The sequence below is a fragment of the Sylvia atricapilla genome, chromosome 7 (assembly GCF_009819655.1).
Source record: "Sylvia atricapilla isolate bSylAtr1 chromosome 7, bSylAtr1.pri, whole genome shotgun sequence".
In the NCBI taxonomy this organism is placed as follows: domain Eukaryota; kingdom Metazoa; phylum Chordata; class Aves; order Passeriformes; family Sylviidae; genus Sylvia; species Sylvia atricapilla.
The window spans coordinates 33573313-33586402 of record NC_089146.1 but is presented as its reverse complement, the minus strand read 5'-3'; the positions used below and the strand labels follow the sequence as shown (position 1 = coordinate 33586402).

The 13090-nt window shown below is 36.6% G+C and overlaps 1 protein-coding gene across 1 annotated transcript in view; it reads left to right on the top strand.

Annotated features, from left to right (window-relative positions):
• The window catches only part of LRP1B (LDL receptor related protein 1B), a 271488-nt gene that overhangs the window by 160269 nt on the left and 98129 nt on the right, over positions 1 to 13090 (top strand). The window contains exons 46-52 of the mRNA XM_066323173.1: positions 1437 to 1565; positions 2844 to 2966; positions 4170 to 4310; positions 5425 to 5612; positions 7095 to 7278; positions 8506 to 8591; positions 12153 to 12275. Of these exons, the coding sequence (XP_066179270.1) occupies positions 1437 to 1565; positions 2844 to 2966; positions 4170 to 4310; positions 5425 to 5612; positions 7095 to 7278; positions 8506 to 8591; positions 12153 to 12275 (974 nt within the window). The remainder of the gene's footprint in view (positions 1 to 1436; positions 1566 to 2843; positions 2967 to 4169; positions 4311 to 5424; positions 5613 to 7094; positions 7279 to 8505; positions 8592 to 12152; positions 12276 to 13090) is intronic.

Here is a 13090-nt window from a genome sequence, read left to right as displayed (position 1 = left end):
TTTTTCATAGCTCTTCCTTCTATTCCCTCTAAAATTTTCTATACCATAAGCATATATTGCATGATATTCCTCTCAAATTCCCAAACCCTTCAAGGTGCCTAAGGAATTGAAAATTTTATTTTTATACTAGGGCTCAATAGAATTGGAAATGTATTAGTGAATTCTTTTCACTAATCACATTGTGTCATGCTGTCACAATTTAGTGATATTTATACATTCATCCTAATTCTCTGTATTTTAAGTTTCTTTTTAAAATTTCAGCTTTTAACTCTTAAAGATATGTTCCTCTTCAAAAACCCTCTTACTTAAAGTCCATTCAACAAGGAATATTTCATCCACATTTCCAGTGTGTTATCATAATAATAATAATATCATTGATAACTGGAAGTGTTAAGTAGACAGAGAAAAATTCTGGTTTGTTAAAATAACTGCTTAATCAAACAAAGATGTAGAAATGCCAGTAAATTAAAGGGATGGAGGTAGAACTTACACTGCTCTAATATGGTAAAATATTAATTATTTAGGACACTTCTCTCAAAGAGGGAAAAATCTGGGTATGAAGAAGGAGGAGTTAAGGCTGCATTTCTTCTTAGGAACAGTAGTTGGATCTGAATTGCAAGGAGAAAATAGATCAAAATTACTTCAGATTTCTCACGCTTAAAAAAATCAGTATTTTTTAACATGAAGTTCAATTCCAGAAATATCAAAAAATGGCAAATGAGTGTATATGAGAGGATATATTTTAACATTTCATTAAATTCTAATTAAAACTAGTAGAAAAGGCACTGTCTCCTTTTTAGTGAAGTATACTTAACTTATCTAAGAGAATACATTAAGTGATGGATGACACAAAAATTTATCCAAATGGAGGAAGTTTAACTCTAGGGTATAATATTATCTGAAAAAAAGCTGAAAAGATGAGTCAGGTAAATAGTATGTTGAGTTAGTTGGATCAGAGCTGTCAGATGTTTCCTCCTCCCACTACTGTTGTACTTGGTATGTTGTTTTTTTTCTCTGTGGGACTGATTAACAAAATTTGGAGTGCCTTTGTCTTCCTGGCACAGAGTTTGGTGATGCAGGGATTATGTGGTTTGCAAGATCAGTTCCTTTGTCCGGTCAGTCCAAATGTGCGGCCAAAGTTACTGACCAAAACTGGTTTGGAGAATTATTCTGCTGCTTAGTTTCCATGAAGTGTGGGAAATTGAATAGGCTGAATGAATGAAACTAATGGAAGAAACAGCAGATGGCCAAACTTTGACTGTAAAACGATCCCAGCCAGTGGGTTTATCATAGCGCACAGGATGAAATAATATCCGAGCTTTTAAAACAAAACCCCTTTAATCATTGCCAGTCACCACAAAAACACAGATTAGGATAGTCCAGCTGTGGGTATGGGATGGTTCAGTGCTGAGGGCTCCCCTGCCCTGTTTCCCCAGGCTCAGTGACCTGTGCTGCAGACACCTTCAGCTGCCTGGGCTCCCACGCCTGCGTGCCCCAGCACTGGCTCTGCGACGGGGAGCGCGACTGTCCCAACGGGAGCGATGAGCTGTCCACGGCCGGCTGTGGTAGGTTTGCTTGGCAGAAAATAAATGTTACTTTCTGCGACTGTTCTGGCTTCTTTTTCTCTTTGCCAAGGTCAGGGTAAATAATACACGGGAAACGTAGATTTCTAGTTGGGATTGGATGTTTATTGTTTCTTATCTATGCACAGACTCACAAGGCATGAGCTCTAACTAACAAGTTAGAGAAATGAGGTAGAATGGAGTGCCTTTCACTCTTTCCAAGATTATTTAAGTGATTATTTCTGACCCAATAATGACCACACAAGACCCACAATTCAGACCTTTTTCACCCAGTTACAGAAAACCACCCAAACCCGTGAAGAAGGAGGACCCAGACAATGTCCAAAATCCTCCATCTTGACTCACATGTATTACTGTATACTGAAACCCCAAAATCCAGGTTTCCAGAGTTCCAACAATTTTCATGCCGTTCCGTGTTATTTCCATGTCCACTTTGCTGGTGAGGATTACTGACCCACGTGTGAGCACACTGAGCAGGATCCTTCTCAGTTTTCCTCAGCCTGACAGCTCCAGGCTGCTGACACACACCGAGGCAGCCCAGCTGGAGATCAGGATGTGAGGCACGTCACAGGCATTGTGTAGTGTTTACTAGGGAAAATTAGCACATCAGTGACTCTGCAGTTTTGTTGCTTTTCCTGAAGAAAATGCTGCTGCTCATGCCGGGGAGGCTCTGCATCCAGAAGGGAGATGCAGGTTCTGTCTTCAGTTTATTTCTGGCTAATTGTTCAGATCCTGACATCTCTTGCCCCATAAAGTGAGCATTACTTCCAGTCTTCCTGAGACACATCGCCATTGACAGTGTCAGGAGTTCAGTAATAGTTTCATTGGAGGGCATTTTTTTGTTCATATATAAAAATGATTTATAAATAAATTCTCTATATTTTGAGTGTTTATGGTCTTCAAAGAGCATTTGTTCAGGAGCAGGCCAATATAAGGACATCCTTTCTTCCCAAATATTCTTTTCTTCAGAGCCAGACCTTAGTTTAGTCATAGACAGCATTGACTTCTGAAGCTTTTCTGTCTTGGATTACAGAAGATTTTAGCTATCTTTACTTCTTTCTAAAGCTTTCTTTGTGATGAGTTGCTTTTTCTGGTATTGAGTTGTGTGATGCTTTTTATCTGACTAAAAGTTATGACTATTTCCATTGAATTCACTCAAATTCACTTCTCATTTCATCTTTGTGCAAGAAAATCGGCTGTTTATCTGATTGTTCTCAATCTCTTTCTTTTTTTTTTTTTTATCTGCTGTATTTTCCTTAGCTCCCAATAACACTTGTGATGAGAATGCTTTCATGTGCCATAACAAAGTCTGCATTCCCAAACAGTTTGTTTGTGACCACGATGATGACTGTGGAGATGGATCAGATGAATCCTTGGAATGTGGCAAGTATAACAAAAATAGAGTAAATAGAACAATTTCCTATTGCTAACTGTAAGGCATTCTTCAGGATCTGATACTCTAAGGCACTATTGGAAAAGAAAACTCTTGTTTTTAAATTGTTTTAATTCTCACTTTTAAATTATGCAATAATTAATACAGCTTGGAGTTAACTTGTATGTGGGGCTACAGTGATAAATTATTTCCTATAGTGTCTTACAGTTGATTCCGAATAATATTGAAGAGAAATTTGCACGTCTGTTCTAGAATTTCTCATTTACTAAGTATATCTTTATTATATATATTTTTGTCTGTCTCTCTATATATTTTTCTATCAAATATTCAAACACATCTGTCATGATTATCACTGCATTTAAATTATATCAACTACAACCATATGTGAATGTTTAATTTTCACCATTCACATGAATTTAGGGTTTCTTATATGTTCTGAGTGTCTGTTTAATGTATCTGGGCCATACTCAGAAACATTAATCTATATAAATAATATGTATGGAAAATACAGAGCAAATATTGCCTTCAAAATGACTAATTGGTGATTATCATGCCTGGTTTTGTGCTGTTACAGTCTATGTACCTTTTAAAGTTTTTCTACTCCTTTGTCAGTTTTAGAACTCTCAGTTAAGCCTCTGTGTTCTAAAAAGCAAATGCCTGTTTGTGCTTTATTTACTTCAATATACATATATATATATATAAATATATATATACATTTTCTTGTTGTTGTTGTTAGAAATCCCCTTTCACTTTGCAAATGCATCCATTCTATATGTTTAGATTTTGTGGCCATCTTAGAAAAATGTGTGTTTAATGTGGTTAAGGTGATTTGGTGTTCAGCATGTTTTAAAGGGAAGATACTCAGCCATAAGTGCACCACAAAAATATTGGTTGGGTATTGTCAAGCCATCTCCTAATAACAGGAATAAATAAAATGACACCTAATAGAAAAGGCATTTATGATTGAGACCTGCATAAATATGTTTCACATCTGTGTGAGTTTCATCATGACTTTATGGTGCTGCATAAGAGAATTTTGAGTCCTCTGTGCTGGTAGCCGCTCATGTATGAGCACAACACTCTGCATCTCTAAATGGAGCAATAAAAATTTCTCTTTGTGTTGCCTCAAATATCCAGAATTTTATGCTGAAGCTGTGAGAGCATCCCTGAGGGGACTGGTTGCTGTTTTTTAGGGTACCGTCGCTGCCGTCCTGGGGAGTTCACCTGTGCCGATGGACGGTGCCTGCTGAATTCCCAGTGGCAATGTGATGGGGATTTTGACTGCCCAGACCACTCTGATGAAGCACCTATCAACGCCAAGTGCAAAAGTTCAGGTTGGCTGTAATTTTTTTGACAAACACCCGTGGCTTTTCTTTTTTGAGAGAGATGGTTTAGGATTTTAAGTTGGCAAATGTAAAAAAACCTCGTAGCTTAAGTTCCCAGTGCTTTCATGGTGATATTGCTCATGTTTTGCAAGGAAAAAGTGTTCTGAGCATCCAGAATTTCAGTTCACAAAGTCCAAGCCACCAGTTCCTATGGAATAAAATAGCAGACACTTGCTTAATGCATAACTCTTGTTAACACTAAAATATTCATTTTGTAGTTTCCAAAGTTTTCTAACTTGCTCTTATGATGGTTACTCTGTTCCAGATATTCATCACACAGAAGGATTTCATACAAAAGGGGGTGCAGAGTTGCTTCCACTATAAATAATAAACAGTGCTTTAGTTTTATTAGTAAATTGTTCACTAAATTCTATTTGTTTTATTGACATTTTCTGCTTACATTAATAAGTTTGATGCAGTCTGACTGGTTTTTTTTCAGGGAAATTAGTCCTGGTCTGAATATGTTGTTTTGTTCTGTGGCTTTTTGAAAGACTAATTCTTCTGTCTGGGCCTTAGGACTTCATTGAACTGTAGCCAGGTTCTTTATACCAATTTTGATGGAAAACATTCATCTGCTCTGATGTGAGGCAGCACACCTATCTAATATTTATTTCAATGTTCCAATTGTTATTTGAAGGTTCTGAATGTAGCTGAAATGATGTATTCAACTTTTGCCAAACAAGGAAGAACATATTTGCAGGTCATTAGACAAGAAATGCATTGGAATTCAGTCAACCCTCAGCATCTACAGAGGAGACAACCCGTGTGTTTTAATTTTGGAAACTAGAACTGTATTGTGTGCAGAGATTATGTAAAGAGTTCTCCATTATATGAAAACAAATATCTAGGAGGGAATAATTAATTGATGTCTTCACTCATTTTTCCAGGAGAGGAATAACCTTCAAACCCACTGAAAAGTGAACAGTTATTATAAAACCATCAACAAGGAATAAATATTCAATTGTTACACAATTTATTTTTCCTTTTGCAGCTGATCCATGAGAAAATTAATTCCAAATACTAATAAATGACACCAAGTCATGTGTTCTTTTTTGTTTTCCAGAGCAGTCATGTAACAGCTCTTTTTTTATGTGCAAAAATGGCAAGTGCATTCCTCAAAGCGAGGTCTGTGATAACAAAGAAGATTGCAGTGATGGGTCTGATGAGAAAAGCTGCCACATTAATGAATGCCTCAGTAAGAAAGTCAGTGGCTGTTCCCAAGATTGTCAGGACCTTCCTGTTGGATACAAGGTGAATAATTGCAAAATGGTGTGTAATATAATGGGAGTTTTTAGTTCTTAAGTGTTTAACTACTGCATGGTTATAATAAAGCCCTGCTGTGTGGTACCTCCTTGTAGTGAAGTAGCTTATGTGCCATAATGAGAGCATTCAAATTTTCATTTCCTGTAAGCAAACAATTGCCAGTTGTATTTAAAACGTGGTACAGTTTGTGTTTTAAACCTATGGAAAAGGTCACACAGTGCTTTAAATACAACTAATCATACTAGTGTATAGAGAGCACTTAAAATCAAAGAGAAAACATTTTAAAATGTATAGGAGTAAACAACAGAAATAGTGGTTTTCTCCAGGGTTGGTTGGTTGGTTGATTTTTTCCCCAAGACAGAGACTCTTACAGAAATACTTAAACCAAGTAATATCACCTTGGTAGCAGAATAAAACTGTTCATTTTCTGCATGTGAAGATGTTTTTTTGAATCACCTGAATCTTTTCTTTGGCCTTGACAAGTAGAGAGGAACAGCCTGCAGTAGCTTGTAAATAGTAGCTAAAAATGGAATAAAGACTTTTTCCAGGATTTTATCTCTGAGGTAACCCTAACTGCACTCCCAAAGTTTCATCTTTGCAACTGAATGTTGGCCCACTGAGAACTAAATAAAATCTGTGCAGCATGGCTCACATCTGGAGCTGTTCAACCCTCTGGAACTGTGAGGGTTGACACAGAGACTCAAGAGTTATTGGGTGCAACAAAAACCTTGTGGAAATGGTGGAGAAAGAACATCCTGAGTCTCTGCAGAGAGAAACAGGGAATATAGGAGGGAAGGTGATGCTAAGTCTTCTGTAGATAAAATTTATGCCCCTTTTTCAAAACCTCTCTGCATTGCACGTGAGAAACTTGCCAGGATCATCATCAAACCCAAATAAATATCAGAGAAACAGAGAATATTCTCAGTAAGAAGGGATCCACAAGAATTGTCCTTGTCCAGCTCCTAAATGGCCTCAAGGGTTCTCATTCACATTCCTGTGTTGGTTACACAAATTGCTAGTTGATATCAAAGATTCCAGGGAAAATAATTAAAACCTGTCTATCCTTACCAAAAAGCATATGTATAATTGAAAATTAGGAACTCAAGAGGGTCCATCAATAATTTTCAAGGAAAAATCATTTCTATATTTTTGAAAAGGTGTGATTTACTTTTTCTTCAGTTAGTGGAGAAAGAGTAATTTTTCCTTCTACAGGGTTTTGTTTCAGGGAGGTGTGTGTGGTTTTTTTTTTGTTTGGTGTTTTTTTAGGAAATGGTGCTTAGGATCACATCAGCAATATTTGAAAAGAAAAGCAGATATGCCTCCTGTAAACCATACAAGCAGCAAAGTAATTAAGATGTTACTTGAAAAAATGAGATGCATAAAAAGTTTATGATGCTAACATATTCAGAGAAAAGTACACACAGGTGATAAACAGCATTAAAAATGAATGTGTTTGGTTTTCTTTCCCAGTGCAAATGCTGGCCTGGATTCCTCCTGAAGGATGATGGCAAAACGTGTGTAGATATTGATGAATGTTCATCTGGGTTTCCCTGTAGCCAGCAATGCATCAACACCTACGGAACCTACAAATGCTTGTGTGCAGAGGGGTATGAAACACAGCCTGACAACCCAAATGGCTGCAAATCCCTTTCAGGTATTACTATCTAATGTTTTTATAATCCACAGCTGCATCCAAATAATTTGTGGGGGGAAAAAAAAAAACAAACTTAGCCCCAAGGCCTGTGTTACCTTTATATGCAACATAAAAAACGAGTTACTTTGAATGTGCTACTTTTTTCAATATAAAATAGGAATGTGACTGTGTCTGAATTCAATAATAAGTTATATTTTTAGTGTGTTTAGTGCTCACCTCATTTGTAGTAAATAAATGCAGTGGTTTTTGAAAGTGTGAATAATTAATTTTATTAGAAAAAAGTATTAGAGAAGTTAAAATATATCACTTAATTCTACTTCTGAGTCAGATGATAATAGAATGGTTATGATAAGATTTCATCACCTTTAGAATATTAGAATGTACATCAAACTTCCTCATCTGAAAAGGAGGAACAGGAGAAAAAAAAATGGAAAATGTAAAGTCTTTTATAACATGCAGATGTATTCAGTACAGGAGCAGAGTAGGCTGGGCAATACATTACGTTCTGGAGTGCAAGTGCAGTAGATACAAAGCCTTTAATATATTTTTAATTATCACTGGTGATCTTTTATTTTAGTTGAGGTGTCTCTCAATAGAACTAAAATAAAGACAGCTTTTAAAAAATACTTTTAGAATAATGTATGTCCATGTCAGAGATATTTCAGTCACGTCATGAATGAGTATCTGAAAGTAAATATTTTTTTTATAAACTAGAAAGCCAGGGTTGCAAAAAGTCTAATCTGGCTTCCGTTCAGACTTAAAAAAATCAAGGTTTTTATGAGTAGCTGTTTCTTTCTCGTTGTACCATGCAGACTAATGAAATCTCAAAAAGCAATGGTCAAAACATGCTTGGTTTGCAACCATAATTAATAGTCAGTGTTAATTTGAAAGGAAATGTTGAAATTAAAACATTTGGAATGAAGTATATTTCCCATTTAATCTCTGATGTTAAATTAGGATAAAATACATTGTGGTTCCCATATTGCAAAGGCAGAAGAATTAAATTGCATTGAAAGATATACTAATTGATTGCTTTGTTCATTTTTATACTGCATCATTGATCTTTCTTGGAGCATTTGAATGTTTTAAATATTTCTTTCATCCATAACATTGGTCAGAGCATGTAACATTTATTTTTCAAACCATCTGTATTTCAGCATTGTATTCCTGATTTTCCATAAATTAACGTAAAAGCTAGTCTAATATATTCTTTCTCCCGGGGTTTAGATGAGGAACCTTTCTTAATTCTGGCTGATCATCATGAAATAAGAAAAATTAGCACTGATGGATCCAACTACACTTTGTTGAAACAGGTATAACCATAGTACCATGCTCTAAGTTTAACTCAATATTTTTATTTTTTTCTAAAGTTTGCAACTGACAGAAATGTCATCCTACAATTGGCGTTGTGTGCACCACAGAACAACTGCAGTATGTTCAGAGTTATTACAGTACTTTAAATTGACTATTTTGTCTGGATTTGACATGATTAAAGCTCAGGCAGTTGTTTCGTCAGTCATTCTGATGTACTAAAAAATTATGTTATTTGTGACCCTCTTCCATCACAATATGTTTTGTGCAATTTGTCTATTTCAGTTAAAAAAAGCAATAAAAAAACCCCTCATCTATTTGGCCATATAATTATATATTATTTGGGCTACTTATTGTCATAATCTAAACCTATTTTCAGACAGACAATCCCAATTTTTATGGTATTACAAAACATGAACTCTTATCTTCGTGTAAATCTAATTTTTGAAGTAATTACTCTAAATTATTATAACAGAGGGAAAAAAAAGGTGAAAAACTGCAAAAATAGTCACCCAGTAAATACAGAGCTGCCATTTTTAGCAGTCTGCTCTCCTTCTATGCTTCACCCAAGTGTAGTTACTTACCACAGATTAGATTTCCAAAATATGTTTAATAAAAAATATTGATTTCCTGGAATACTAATGGGTCAACTGTAGTAAGACTAGGGAATTATTTACTGCCCATCAGTATCATTAGGCTTTATTTAAATTCTTGTGTCACTGTGCTGTGCACCTTAATGCCACGAGAGAGGTGCTCAGGTGTTCACAACAGTAATTATGGAATGAGCCATTTTAATGAAACATTGCCTTTATTTAAGCTTGGCAAGCATTATGAAAGTCTGTCTGTTGTCCTGAAATCCTTCTGATTCCCTCCCATTTACATCTCACTGTCTCTCTCCTCTTTTTGCTGGTGGACCTGTTCATAGGAGCCTGTGAAAAGAGGAGAGCGAGAGGAAATTTTCTTCGTGGTTGGTGCTGACAGAAGGTCCTGAATTCAATGGGCTCCTCTTGGGTGTGTTAGTGACAGAGCAGCTCCAGCCACTGAAGAAAATGTGTTTCCCATGTTACATTAATTCACTGGGCTGATAAACACCTCTGCTATTGAACCTACTGGTCTCTGCTCCTGCGAAGGCAGCATTTGGTGTGAAAACCAAAGTGGAATCTTTACCAGCAGAACAGGGAGGCTGTGTCCCTCCTAAGGACATCCTTGTGTCCTTGTAGTGCCATGCTGGATTTGGCTCTTTCCTGCACATCTGCCAGGTGATGGCAAACACCAGAGGCTCTGGCAGAGGAGCAAACTCACCCTTCTCTCTGTGTGTTTGATCTGTGATTACCCTTCTAACAGCTCTCCATATAAACTCAGACTAAAGGAGCTGAAAGGAGGAGCTCGTTCAGTCTTGTCTGAGTTATGTGCCAGCTTTTTCCTCTATTTTCTTTTTCTTTCTTTTTTTTTTTCCTTTTTTGTTTCTCCAAATACCCATAAACAGTACAACTGTTTGAATTGTGTCTCATGTATCGTCTTTGCTTTCCATTTCCTTCACTCCTAGTCATCAAAATCCTCAGGGTTTCAATAGGCAGAGTAGATAATCTTCCTCCTCATTATTTGTGATTTTTTTCTCTGTGTCTTTAAGTGGGGCACCAAAGGAGCACAAATCACAGCCAAGGATATATTGTGTGCTGTGTATAACAGAAATAAACCCACAGGTCTAAGATGAGAGACTAAGGCAGCTGATGCAATTTGTAATATTCCCTATTCCTTCTAAAAAGCAGATTATTTGTGAAATGACAAAGAATTATGCTCAGAGGACTTAAGTGAGATATGTATATGATAAAGAGGAAATTATGTCTGGACAGAGAACTTTGTTACAGACATACAGATTTTTTTTTTTTTTTTTTTTTTTACCTGCAGTTGATGTTCTGATAAAAATTGAAATTAAAATGACCCAAGATAAAACACTTGAAACCAAAGATGTGCAGGCAGTCAGTTCTCTGTATTAGTCTCTATCCATGGGAAACTTTTACAGTGTTGTGGATTATATAGAGATAAGGCCATATTTTTTACAAATTGCTAACTTTGGTTTATAGATTGTTATAAAATGGTATCCATTTACATATGGTATCCAAATACAATGGTATTTTGTATCCATTGACCTGTTGTCTTTTTGGTTAAGAATTTGGGGCGGGGGTTTCTCTGTAGATACAATTATACCAACAGGAGAAAAAGAGGAAAAGTGTTTTGCAGCCCAGCTGTGACTGACAGAACTGCAGCTGGTTTTGTGAAAAGTGTGTGCATGTATATTAAATTTTTGAAAAATTAGAGTGGTCTTCCTACACTGAATTGTTTCAGGCTTTTTTTAATGATGATTCAAGCAGCCTAACTACTCTTTCCCCTAATTTTGAGCAAAAGGTAGATTTTCAGTAGTTATGCAGCAGTAGATGGCAGATAAACTGTGTATCAATTTCTGTTCCCTTAAATATTGTTGTCCTTAGTTGTTTATTTTGAGCTGGCTGGCCCAGCACAGCCCTTCCCAGCAATGAAGTGCACTAAAGAGGGAGGTGGCTGATGTACCTGAGAGCAGGATGGCACTGAGCTGATAAGGGAATTGATTACCTGACCTTGAATTTATAGAGGGGGATACAGACCACAATCACTCCTTTCACCGCTGCTGCTCCGTATTTCATTGATAACAACAACCTGGCATGTTAAGGATAATTGTGATGCCACTACATATCAGAACATTCAGCACGTTATGGGGCAGATAAGGGAACAAGAGCCATCATCTGAATGCAACCCCCTTTTTTCCTTTTCATCTGCTGTTTGGGATGAAAAGCCACTATTGTGTGATTGCTCCTCCCAGCCTGCTGGAGTACCTCAGATATAATCACCACTCTTTCTCTAAATGTGTTGGCTTTGTAATTGGAGCCACAGGAGATCCCCAGGTGACTGCTCGATCTCCAATTTTCACGTTTTTTGTATCTACTACCTCTGTGTCTGTGTGTATCCACACACACACATATACAAATATATAGAGTACCTACAATATAGCATCTAAGAAGTGAAACCCCCTCCTCATTCAGGAATTAACATCAATGTCTTTTCACGTCACCACCATTTTGAATTCCTGATCCATTTATATTACCAAGGAAATTTTTTTCATTATTTAAATGCCATAGTGATTATACTACTGCTGGTTCTCCTATCTAGTTTAGCAAAGAAATGCCAAAGGCAGTAATCAGATGTGAAACTGAGCAAAACTTAAAAGTATTTACTGCTAAATTTCATTTAAATAAGAGTACAGAAAAACGCCGGGGCCTCACTTAATTTCATACATCATCTGCATTTTTTGAAGTGACCCAGTTAATTTGTCACTATTTTTATTTCTGTTACAGTCTTTGTTTTACTCTGTTTAAAAGTAATGCATGGAAACGAGAGGGAAGTGCTTCAGAAATATGCAGACAGTAAAATAAGCATTAGGAATATTAAATGTGTTTTGCATTCTGAATGCTATCCAGCAGTTTGTGTTCAAACATTTGAATAAATGGACTTTTATTTTCTGTTTTTAGGGGCTGAACAATGTGATTGCAATAGACTTTGACTACAGGGAAGAGTTCATTTATTGGATTGATTCCAGCAGACCAAATGGCAGTCGCATAAACAGAATGTCTTTAAATGGAAGTGACATCAAGGTAATTGGGGATTAATAGTGTCACTACTAGAATTAAATTTTTTGAGTGTTTTGGGAAATGCTTCTTCATACTTTTAACCCAGATTGTGAGGCTTTGGTGTATGAATACAAACGCAGCGTGAGCTAGCAAGTCCTAGTAAAATTTAATTACTTTTGTATCTTATTTGAAGTAAAGATAGGGACAAGGAGCTCTTGTATTTAGGAGCTAAATTCCTTATGATGTATCTGACAGTTTACTCAACTGGAAGTTCCATGTGGTTTCCAAGATGCCAAAGAAAAAAAAAAAAGGAGCTATAATTAGGTGTAAGCTGTGTAAATACACTGGTCTATTATTTCTTCCTGTATAAAATTTCCTGTGATCTTCAGCTTGTTTTTGTTTCACAACCACTACGTTGATGATTAAAATAACTCAAGCTCTTTGCTGTGAAGGGTAAAAGTGCACTCCCATTTCTGCACAGCCTGTCAGTTCTGCCTCTGTAGTGGATTAAGTTCACAAATCCACTATTAAGCACATTTGTTGACTTATGTGAACATTTTACCATAACTGGTGATAAGCAGTAAGGAATTTGTTGTTTATTCCATTACGTCTGACCTTCTGAAACATGGAGTTAAATGAGCAGCAACATATCCTGTGAATTTTGTTCCCTCTTTGAGCACCAACAACTATGCAGAGAGAAAACTTTTGTGTTTTTCACTCAGAGCTTGGTGCGTGGACTGACAGACACATCCTCAGAGCAGGTCAGGTTTGCTCCTCACGAGGTGGGGTTTGAATCTCACTGACTTCAGGGAACCTTGTTTGCATCCTTCACACCAAAA